The sequence below is a fragment of the Engraulis encrasicolus genome, chromosome 4 (genome assembly GCF_034702125.1).
Source record: "Engraulis encrasicolus isolate BLACKSEA-1 chromosome 4, IST_EnEncr_1.0, whole genome shotgun sequence".
In the NCBI taxonomy this organism is placed as follows: domain Eukaryota; kingdom Metazoa; phylum Chordata; class Actinopteri; order Clupeiformes; family Engraulidae; genus Engraulis; species Engraulis encrasicolus.
In genome coordinates this window covers 38,244,019-38,256,143 of record NC_085860.1, presented here as the reverse complement: position 1 = coordinate 38,256,143, position 12,125 = coordinate 38,244,019, and the positions used below count along the sequence as shown (strand labels likewise).

Genomic DNA, 12,125 nt, shown 5'->3' with positions numbered 1-12,125 from the left:
GTCATCTGGATACTTCTTCAGCTGTAGGCCTACTGTAACTCTGATTCCCTCATCAGAATTAGAAACTGACAGCCGGAACAGATCAATCATCTTCAAGCTTCAAAAACAAGTCCAGTCACCTACGTACCATAATTAAACTCTCTTGACTTGATTCCTTCCTGGAGACAAGGGAACTTCTAGAGGAGGAGAGAGAGGTGTGCATGGACTGGATGTGTGCAGTGCGCTGTTTGTGCTCCTTCAGACGACGGAGCCCTTGGAGGAGGAGAGGTGTGTATGGACTGGATGCGTGGGCTGTGGTCATTCAGACGACGGAGCCCTTGGAGGAGGAGAGGTGTATGGACTGGATGCGTATGCCCAGGGTGCGCTCCAGGTCCTGGAGGATGTCGGAGGTGGCGTTCTCGGGCGGCGGGTCGTAGAGGATCTGCTTGAAGGACTCCAGCTCGATCAGCACCACCATGTTCTTCAGGAAGTAGCCCTCGATGTACGCCGCCAACTCCTGGGCCTCCAGAAACTGCACAGTAGAAAAGAGAGGTGTCAAAGCGAGCATTAAATAACATTCAGGGCCCTGAATTAAATTTTTTCACCACCAGCCAAAATGGCTAATAGACGTTATTCATACTAGCCAAACATACACTCACTAATCAGTCAAACTGGCTAGTAAGTTTTCTTTTCTACCAGCCAAACTAAATTTTCAGCAGCATTTGACCAGTTGGCTGGTGTTTATTTAGAGCCCTGATTACATTACATTACATTACATTTAGCTGACACTTTTATCCAAAGCGCCTGACATGTATTATTTTTTATTATTATTTGTACATGTATTATTTGGTTACAGTCCCTGGAGCAATGTGTGGTTAGGTGCCTTGCTCAAGGGCACTTCAGCCACGGATGGAGGCATAGGGAGAGGTCAGATGGGATATGAACCAACCAACCAGACTGAAAGACCAATTCCCTAACCAAAGGGCCATGGTAAACTTTTACAACTCTAGATAGACAGACAAACAGTGTGGACAGTCAAATCACCCCAACTGTGGAGTCAAAGGCCAGCTTACAATTTTGCAAATGGACAGTGTAATTGCAACTCTACAGCGAGATGATTCCAGTGTTGATATTTACACAATACTGAGTATAATTGACTGACAATGTTACACTGATCATAGAGTTAAATTTATACTTTTTTGAGTAGGACCAAATGTTATCTGAAATGTAGTTATTTTCAACTCTTACAGAGTTACACTGACACCCTATTTTTTCGTTGTGGTGCATAGAGACATAATAACAGATAAGTCAGCAATTGACCAATCAATAACAATAATTAACCCAAGCCTTACACTTAGTAGACCTTAACAGATTGCAATATAATTTTATCATTATCTGTAAGCAAAATGTTCCATGACTAGGGGGATCAGGGATAAGGTCATTACATTATGTTACACTTAGCTGACAGTTTTATCCAAAATGACTTACAGTTATTTACAGGGTATTGGTTACAGTCCCTGGAGCAATGTGGGGTTAGGTGCCTTACTCAAGGAGACTAACCGTTGACCAGAAAGCTATATGGAAGACGGGCATTGGATGCATGGAGGTGCCCAACCACAGACCTGTAAAGGTCTGTGCGCCCAACACTAAACTTGCGTACCCACCAATCATCATGAGCGAAGTGGATGTAGGAAATGCAAAAATGGCGACTTGCTAATCGGCAAAGCTAACCAGCCAAATCCTGCCCCCCTGATGGCTACCCCCAGGGTCAAGTCAAGGAAGAGCCCACACAAACACGCACAGTGTACATTGGTTTCACGTTACGTGTAACAAACATTTGTGTTCTGAGGAGGGGCAAGATGCTAACAACCAACCACGTGAGCTCATTATGTTTGAGTGATGACAGTTTCCAACAATCAAAGGTTTGAGAGTGCGCAGTCGAGGGTGTGCAGCCGGGGGTGTTTACAGACGTGCAACTCATGTATACACAACAGTATATTTTCGCTGACCTTGGCATGGTTGTAGATCTCCACACATGTGTCTGTGTTGATGTTTTTGGAGCAGATGATCTCACAGTGCCTCTGGAGAGCCTCTAACTGGAAGAACTTGGCAGCAGACAGGAGCTGAAAGTGGATAATGACACACGCACGCACGCACGCACGCACGCACGTACACACGCACACACACACACACACACACACACACACACACACACAAACACACAGAAAGAGGCACATAAAGAAAAGAAAGACAGAAAGGGCATATAAAGAAAAGAAAGTCAGAAAGGGCATATAAAGAGACACAAAAGACACAAAGAGAGAAAGGAACACACCCACATCAGGAAAAACACATTCCCACACTCACGCGCACACACATACACACACACACACACACACACACACACACACACACACACACACACACACACACACACACACACACACACACACAAAGAGAGAGAGTGAGACACAAAGAGAGACATAAACACACACCCACACACAAAGAACTACACACATCACAGCTCACCACAGCCACGGCAGAAATCCTCGTACGCTACTAGTCTCCTCTCTCACACACTCACAGGCTCATCATGTCGTGTATATACCTGTGCACCATCAGTTGAAAGTGAAGATTGTGCACATCCCAGGAAAAGGTGCGGGACAAAGGCAGACTGGAGCGCGCACACCCCAAATCCTTTTTATTAGGGGCCAAGCAGCGAAGCTGGCGAAGGCCCCTAGTGTTTTAGTTCCCTCATTGACTCCAGTCAAAATTCTTCTCCCTCTGCAAGTCTATGGCAGCCCATAGAACCGTACATAGGAAAGTTATGAAAATTGGCACACATATTCGAGGCAGCATCAACATTACCCGCAGCGATTTATAGGTCCCCAGCCCCAACGCTCTAGCGCCACCAGCAGGTCAAAGTTGCAGGTACATTTCTGCTTGTAACTTTTGAACCGCTGGTCCAATTTTCAAAAACTTTGTATCCCTGGAATCCTTGGCCCAGGACAAATCCGAGAACTAGTGATGATATTGTACCCTGCGTGTATAGTTTTCCCGCAAATTAGAATTTTGTGAAATTCAATAAAAATGCTATTTTTCCCGCAATTTTTGACATTTTTTTCTGAAACTCGGTATATAGTATCTCTGGACTGAGCTACACATGGGGTCTCAAGGAATATTGGATATCTTTTATCGTTTAGCCGTGACAGCCAATCAAAATTGTCGTAAAAGTGGCAAAACAGGAAGTGAGGTCATATCTCAGCAACCGTTTGTCGAATTAGGCTGGGATGTTTTACACACATAGTAGTTCATCCTATGACCTACCACAAAAAAACAGATCCCCAGCTCAAACTCTGTAGCGCCACCAGCAGGTCAAACTTTTAGCTACATTTTTGCCTGTAGCTTTTGAACCGTACTCCCAATTTTCAAAATATTGGTACACAGGTCATCTTCACACTATGTTGCACCCAGGTATGGATTTTCGTAACGATTGAGAAAACTATCAGCTCACAGCAGCCATTCAAAATTGTGGAAAGAATGGAGGGATTTTTCTCATGTCTCTGTCCCCTTTGCCAACGGCACCTGCGCACGTTCACTGACACCATTCTCGGCAGGGGGTCTCTGGACACACAAGAGAGGAGAGCTTAGGTGTGTGCGTAGTTCTGCTATTGCTCTAGTGTCAACCAAAGCCCCACTGCCCCAGCCCTTGCACATACCCCCCCACCCCCCACACACAGACAGAGGGAGAGGGAGAGGGAGAGGGAGAGGGAGGGGGAGAGGGAGAGAGAGGGAAGGAGGGAGGGAGAGAGAGAGAGAGAGAGAGAGAGACCATTGTTGTTCTCTCGGCTCCTCTGTCTTTCACACACTCTCTCTCACACACACACACACACACACACACACACACACACACAATTACTTCTATGTACACCAATTCCTCAGAACAGTCTCAAAAGGCTGGGCAACATTGCATTGCAGCCTATAGGATTCTTATGTTTAGGATTTCAAGGACATATCTATTTTCAGTAGGCTCCTGATTCTTTTTCATAAAATTGTATGTCATATAAACAATTTTACTAAATAGAATGATCACAGAGGATTATAATCGCTGTGCTAAAAACAAGCCTCATTTTATAGACTAATTTGAGAGGAAATGGAAATGTGTTACTCAATATAAATCAAGGGCAGCACAGGCCCTGCCGTGGCCAACCGGTAGGGCACTCGTCTATCATGCGGCTCATCCGGGTTTGATTCCCAGCCCAGGTCCTTTGCCGACCCTCCCCGTCTCTCTCCCCATTTTCCCCTCCAAGGAATGCACCCCAACATTGGCGAGATTTGGGCCAAAGGGGGCGCTGCAGTTCCTTCTGTTGCCGTGGCGACTTTGGCAAGTTTACTGCTTGGCCCCGCATTGCTGCTTGCAGCTATATTTATTCTTATATTTCATGGCTGGATTATGCCTCAACTTCAACAGTTTTCATCAGATTCTGGAGAATATACTGTATCTGTATCTGTGTGTACCTGCTAGCCTGCTCTGCTCTGCTCATCTTTCACCATTACAGGATTTTGCTGTTATTGCACACTTGGTGCCAGTTACACGTATGTGAATATTTTTAAATGTGGCTTTTTTTTTTTTAAACGTTTATTTTTATCTATTTTTAATATTTTTTGCCTTTATTCTGTTTGACAAGACAGTGGAGGAGAGACAGGAAATGATTGGGGAGAGAGAGGTTGGGAAAGATCTGCAAATGACCTGGGCGGACCTGGGCGAGCCCGCATAGTATAGCATAGTAACCCAGTGCCCTACCCTACCAGCAGGGCCTAAAAGAATATGTTGATATGTAAACACAACATGTAGATTTTAAAAAATCCATTGTGATGTGCGTTTTAGCCCCCTAATTGGGATATTTTTAAAACAGGAGATTGAAATGCGCATTCTAATACTTCACTCTCCCCAATCCTCCTCCATGACTGAGGTATGCCCTGAGCATGGTACCGTCCCACCACACCGCTCCCCACTGCTCCACTGCGTCATTGGGGGCTGCTCCCTTGCACGATTCAGGCATAAATGTAATTTCATTATGTGCAATGAGCACTTGTGCGCTGTGTCACAAGCTTCCTCAGACAGGTCTCTGATATTTCCCCTCTCACTGTTCAATCTCAGAGATTTTGACATTGTGAAGGATGCACAGAGGAAGTACTACGACGTCACCTTGCTAAAATGAGTCACTTTTCTGTGGACTATTTCCCAAATTAAATTATTTTCCTAAATTTTCTCCTCAGTCTTCACTCTCGAGAGACACACAGTTATCCTGAAGGGGCTGCAATCCCATAATATGCATGTGCTGTGCTCGTGCTCTCACCTCCATGATCTCAGTGTTCCTGATGTGAAGAGCATCGGTTCCTCCACAGTACAGATACTGCATCACCAGCTGAGGAGAAGAGAAGAGAAGAGAAGAGAAGAGAAGAGAAGAGAAGAGAAGAGAAGAGAAGAGAAGAGAAGAGAAGAGAAGAGAAGAGAAGAGAAGAGAATGTATTTATTTGTCAGTGTAACAGGTACATACTTGTCTTGCTCAGTGCAATAAAAATATATAACATCACCACACTATGGACATCAAAAATGTGCATAGAGCCTCAAGCACCCACACATTTCCACATCAATATTAGCCTACCAGTACTACATTTAAAATATATGAACTGAACTGCAAATGGAAGATTGGGTTAATATCCACTCCACAACATACCGTACTATATATAGCCTATATTACCTCTAAAGCATTAGGTCTAGACTAGGGCTGAACGATATTAGAAAAAATTGCGATAGGCTACACGATAACATGACTGTGTACCGCGATATCGATATTACTCGCGATGTTTAATACATACATACAGAGTTCTAAATTACATTTTTTCATCACCAGCCAAAATGGCTAGTAGATGTTGCTCTTACTAGCCAAAGACACACTCACTAATGGGTGAAAGTGGCTAGCAAGATGGTCTTTTCTACCCGCAAAACTGACATTTCACCAGTATTTGTCCGGTTGGCTGGTTTTAATTTAGAGCCCTGCATACATATACTGTATTATCCCCTCTCAACTTTCCATTCTACACTTTATCATGTATAAAACAACTGAAAGCAATGTTTTATTTCCAACATTATTTTTATTATTTTAAATATGGCTAATATACAACAGCATCAACCTAAAATGTCAACCTTTTTAATACCTTTTTTAACCTTTTCACCAAATTTGCTGTTGTCAGTTATTGGAACTCAAATGTGGAACAATTTACCAACTGTAGGCCTAATAAAAACACAAACTGATTTTAAAACATTTAATAGACAACTGAAACACTGGCTGAAGGAAAACCAAAAATGTAATCATCACAACACACCTGGGCCTGGCAGGGACTGAGGTTGCAAATTAGCTATCTAGCTACAAACCTTTTATGTAACATCTGCAAGCTATGGTATGGCCTTGCCAAGACATGTTTGTAATAATGTGCACTGCATTGTCCCTTGACAAATAAACTACAAATAAATAAAATAAAATTTTAAAACTAGGTATCGTAATTTAACCAACTGTTGCGATAGACTACATGTATTGCAAGCCGTGATATCGCGATAATGATACATTTTCGATATATTGTGCAGCCCTGGTCTAGACCTCATTATAAGTGACAGGTATCACAATTGCATTTTCTACAATCAGCATGCCTCAAAGTCTGTCAACCCTGTGTTCCAGACAAACTGTTAACGCAAGCGAAAGTTATTATTATCACAAGCAATCCTCAGGACTAGACCGTCTAAGTAATAAGGGGAAGTGAAATTGCTCAGTGGTTGTCTCTCTCAAACAGAACAGAACAGAACTTGTGAAAAGTGCCCTTTCTTTTCCCAGATGCATTTGCACACTCACTCGTATTCTTCTGAGAAAGAACAGGAAGTCTCGGATTAGTCTCTCTCTCTGTCTCTCTCTCTCTCTCTCTCTCTCTCTCTCTCTCTCTCTCTCTCTCTCGCACGCAACCACGCACTACACAGACACACAGACACACACACACCAGCATGTGAGTAACTTTTTGCTATGAAGGGCCACTGTGCTCCATGAGAGCTTGAGAGAGCTAGAACCACACTGGACTGTGGATGAGTGGGAACAAAGTGTGCTCAAAATTGCCTTGATCTTTTATTCTGGAGATGTACTGTATGTGTATGTGCGTGTATGCATGTGTCTGTGCGTGTGTGTGAATGTGTTTGTGTCTGTGTCTGTGCAAGTGTGTGCATTTATGTATGGATGTTCAGGCAGGTGCGAGTGAACGTATGGACCAGCATGGTGTGTGTGTGTGTGTGTGTGTGTGTGTGTGTGTGTGTGTGTGTGTGTGTGTGTGTGAGAGAGAAATAGTGCGTGTGTGCCTGTGCCTATGCCTGTTTGTGTCTAGTTTGTTCAAGCCGACTGTGAGAGATTTGATTGCAGCACTACACCGCTGTGACACACAGCTGCTTGCTGCTTGTTTACTTTCTCTCTCTCCAGAACCCGCCCTCTCCAACCAGAACCCTCTGTCTCTCAGCCACACTCAGCCCTGGAAGAAGATGCTCTCAAATCTAATAAAGCCTGTCTGTCTGTCTGTCTGTCTGTCTGTCTATCTGTCTGTCTGTCTGTCTGTCTGTCTCTCTCTCTCCATTCCCCCTCCCTTGTGCAACACTTATTTCTATTCAGGCACTAGGTCTCGGGACATCCACCATGCACTGTTGAACAATGTTGAGCTATCTCTGTATCAAATGTGAGACCCTCACTCTAAACCCTAGACACTGTCTGGGGTAACTATTCCAAGTAGTTGTTTAGTTTCAGACGCTGTTTGCACACTAGTCATGAGCTATTCATGCACCTCTACTGCCATCTGGTGGCTGAAATAATACACTGAAGTCTGCAGTACCACCGCCTTCTCACTCACACTCGAAGCTGGTCCTTGATTACTGTAATGTGTCACTTCGTATCACTATTCACACAGTTTTTGTCCATTTTTTGCAGAAGTGGGTCTCTGCATCACAGGTCTCCATTGATTTGCATTGACTAAAGAGCACAGGTCTACACTAGATGGAGGCTACACTTGCCTTTTTCCAGTGCTGTCGCAAATTGCTGCGTGACGTCACCTCTAGTCTAATGTCCTACATCTATGCTTTTCACTCACACACACTGTTGTGGGTTCTTGGTGTCAGCCATGGTTGACTGATGGCAAAGAGATACTTTTTCGATAAACTTTTTTATTTTATTTAAATAATAATTTAAAAAAAAATTGATGTATTTTTTGGGGCTTTACAGGCCTTTATTGACAGGACAGTGAAGTGGAGACAGGAAGTGAGTTGGGAGAGAGAAACGGGGAAGGTCTGGCAAAGGACCTGGGCCTGGAATCGAACCTGGGTGGGCCACGTAGTAGACGAGTGCCCTACCATATCAGCCACGGTAGGGCCAGCCAGCGATTTATTAAAATAATGATTCAACCTGAGTCCTTTTTCAAATTAAGACCTTAGGCATGAATGTCTTTTTATTTTTTCACGTAATAAATCACTGGCAATGGGAAAAGATTTTGTGGTCACCTTCAGTTAACTGTATCTACTTAAGAAGCCTCTCTCATATCCTGCACCATGCACCATTCAAAACGTCCTCCATTGATTTTATTTCTCACTCTAAAAAAAAAGAGGCATCTCACTTGAAATATGTTGTCTCTGACATGGCTGAAAAAAGGAAGCCAGGCTACGGCCTCCTAGGCCAGGTCAACCATGCCGTTTGGAAAACGTTAATCATTATGGTCGAGGTCAGTCAAACCAAATCTTGAAGAGATTTGAACGTCGATGATGATCAGGCTAGAAAAGAGTCACCTTACCTGGAATATGTTGTATTTGACGTGGCTGATCTCGATGCAAGTGTTCTCGCCAGCTGGTCTGTTCACCAGGAGAGACTTGAACCTGAGGGGACAGGTACACAGGTACACAGGCAGGTCAGACACATTCCATTCCATTACATAGCATTTGGCAGAAGCTTTTTTAACCAAAGACCTACCTAGCAGAGGCAGTGAAGAGCAGAACTTTGTGTGCGTAGAAGGGCTTCCCCTCGACCAGGAAGGTCACATCAGACATCTCCTTGTTGTTCAGGAAGTGGGGATCTGGCAAAGGTCAAGGTCAGAGGTCAGAGGTTAGCTCCTGTTCAGGCCCATCCCACGACAGTCAAAAAAAGATGAGGCGCACACAAGGCTTGCGAGTTCAAAATGTGTATTGTGGCCGGCAAATTACAAAAGAAGTCATCGGAAAATAACTGGAGCTCCAGTTATTTTCCGATGACTTCTTTTGTAATTTGACGACACCAACCTTTTTTGCTTCCAGGCCCATCCCACCCCATAATATTCTATTCCATCCCACGACATCCTATCATAGCCCCCTCCCGCATAGTGTTCTATCATATCCCATCCTATTATTTTTTGTTTAACCCTTTATAGGGCACACAAATCTCAACTTCCGAGTGAAAAAAACAGTTTGACAGGCTCCAGGCCACTGCTAGTTGGTCAAATGTCATGATCTCACTATTTGTGTGAAAGCCTGATTTCTCCTCAACAATTTGCTATAACCCACTTGGTTGTATACCCTTGTAGAGAGGCATGGCAGATATAGTCACTGGGCTGTATGTGTGTGTGTGTGTGTGTGTGTGTGTGTGTGTGTGTGTGTGTGTGTGTGTGTGTGTGTGTGTGTGTGTGTGTGTGTGTGTGTGTGTGTGTGTGTGTGTGTGTGTGTGCACTGTGCATGCATGTGTGTGCACCTTCTCACATGAACCCTGGACAATTGCTGCCTTCAGAGCTGGTGTGTGGATGTGGGAATGTGTATGTGTACATGTGTATGTATTTGAAAGCACTATTCTTATCCTATGCTATCCTATGCAGTGCTATACTGTGCTATACTGTCCTGTCCTATCGTATCCCAACGTATCCTAACATGTCCGTTCATATCCTCTCCTCTCCTCTCCTCTCCTCTCATCTCCTCGCCCTCCTCTCCTCTCCTCTCCTCTCCTCTCCTGTCCTATTCTGTCCTGTCCTATCCTGAAGCCATAATCACCCTTTACTGTAATATCTCAAGACACTAGAGATGAAAAATAGATAGATATTAGAAAACACTTCTTTATGCCCTAGAAAGGAGTGGAAGACATTGCTGGAATGATAACCTCTGTGATATTGGCAACACACTTTCTTTGAAAAATCTCTGTAGAACATGAATTCATATGAAACATGAAATCAGAAACCTCGTTCCCAGTGAAATCCGATGATGGTGAAATGATTTGATCACACTGTATTCTCTCTCTCTCTCTCTCTCTCTATCTCTCTCTCTCTCTCTCTCTCTCTCTCTGGGAGGATGGTCGTCAGTTGTCTATAGTTTGTCAGACACAGCCCTTCTGGACACTTAACATTAGTTTTATTACATACTGCAAATTATTTCCTACTGTGATCATTTCAAACTGGAATCATTTCTTAGTATTATAAAAATACTATTCTTGCGGTGTAAAATCTGGCCCTCCATGAACTAATCGGAGACTACTGCTGCACTGTCTTTGAAAACTATATATCCACTAGATGGCACACATGTCCCATTGAGGCTCTGCTTGGGTTGAACCAAATTCCTAAGCAGATTAGGCGTGCTGTCTGTGGTAAGGCAACTTTGGATCCCAACCATTTGAAAACTACACAACCAGCGGAGTTGCCTGGATGAATTCCCGTGTTTTGTGAATTGGGAGTTCAGGTTCATTGTAATCCATTGCCGTTTGAGGTTATCTATATATCTATATCCACATCCAATATGCTAATGTCTGCCTGCAGTTATGAAAGTCAGTCCCATCACTACCATACTTTATGTGTATACTATACTTAGTCTATATACTATACTATACTATACTATACTATACTATACTATACTATACTATACTATACTATATCTATTATGTATATGTATATGTATATGTATATGTATATGTATATGTATATGTATATGTATACTATACTAAGTCTTACAATGTGACACAGAGTGGCAGTGTACTCAGGGCCGCTGACAGGTTTGGCTGTGCCCAAGACAAAGTCGTCTGAAAGGGCCCCCCAACCAAATGCATACAATGTAATGAGGACCCAATTCTGGGCCCTCTATCTCCCTGGGCCCGGGAAGCCATACCCCTTTGTCCCCCCTTGTCGGCGGGCCTGAGTGCACTACTTACCTAGGCGCGAGATCTGCTTCCTCTTGATCTCTGTGAGTTTGGGGATGGGGTAGGGCCCGTAGCACTGCGTGAAGATCACCGCCAACTGCTGACTGATCACCTCATTCTGAAACATACCAAACACACACACACGCACACATGAAAAAATGACACACACACACACAAAAAACACAAATATAAATGTAAAAATTAGTGCTCACACATGTGTTGTGCGTACACACACATGGACGCACGCACACACACACACACACACACACACACACACACACACACACACACACACACACACACACACACACACACACACACACACACACACACACACACACACACACACACACACACACACACACACACACACACACACACACATAAAGCAGTAGCTGTAACTGTCAGAGAGTGAGGCGTGAAGTGCATACATAGCATCTCTGACTCTCTCTGATCTGCACTGTGAACAGCAAGACAGCGGTACATGACAGGACGCAACACAACAGAGAGAGTGACATTTACTGACAGGTAGACAGACAAAGCAAAGGGAGAGAGAGAGAGAGAGAGAGAGAGAGAGAGAGAGAGAGAGAGAGAGAGAGAGAGAGAGAGAGAGAGAGAGAGAGAGAGAGAGAGAGAGAGATGGGCAGGGAGCGAGAGAGCAAGATAAAGAGGACATGAGAGAGAAAGGGAGAGAAAGAGAAAGAGAGAGATAAGGTGTGTGTGTTGTATTTTCTCACTCAAAGCCATTGGAAGAGTGGCGAGGGGGTAGTGAAAAGCAACCAGTGTTATAGTCAGGATGACTCAGAGATGAGCATGTACAGTGGAGGACGTGGAGGGAGAGGGGCAATGAAGAGGGGAGGAGAGGAGAGTAAAGGAGAGGAGTGATGAGGAAAGAGAAGAAGAGAGGACAGGAGGACAGTGGAAGAG

General features: G+C 44.0%; 1 protein-coding gene across 1 annotated transcript in view; it reads right to left on the bottom strand.

The window, feature by feature from the left end:
• Positions 1 to 264: 264 nt before the first annotated feature.
• btbd11b (BTB (POZ) domain containing 11b) overlaps positions 265 to 12,125 on the bottom strand; it is a 165,057-nt gene continuing 153,196 nt past the window's right edge. Inside the window, exons 12-17 of the mRNA XM_063197373.1 lie at positions 11,211 to 11,316; positions 9,024 to 9,126; positions 8,848 to 8,929; positions 5,337 to 5,405; positions 1,989 to 2,102; positions 265 to 511 (exon numbers count right to left, since the gene is read on the bottom strand). Coding sequence (XP_063053443.1) covers positions 302 to 511; positions 1,989 to 2,102; positions 5,337 to 5,405; positions 8,848 to 8,929; positions 9,024 to 9,126; positions 11,211 to 11,316 — 684 coding nt within the window. The 3' untranslated portion in view covers positions 265 to 301. The remainder of the gene's footprint in view (positions 512 to 1,988; positions 2,103 to 5,336; positions 5,406 to 8,847; positions 8,930 to 9,023; positions 9,127 to 11,210; positions 11,317 to 12,125) is intronic.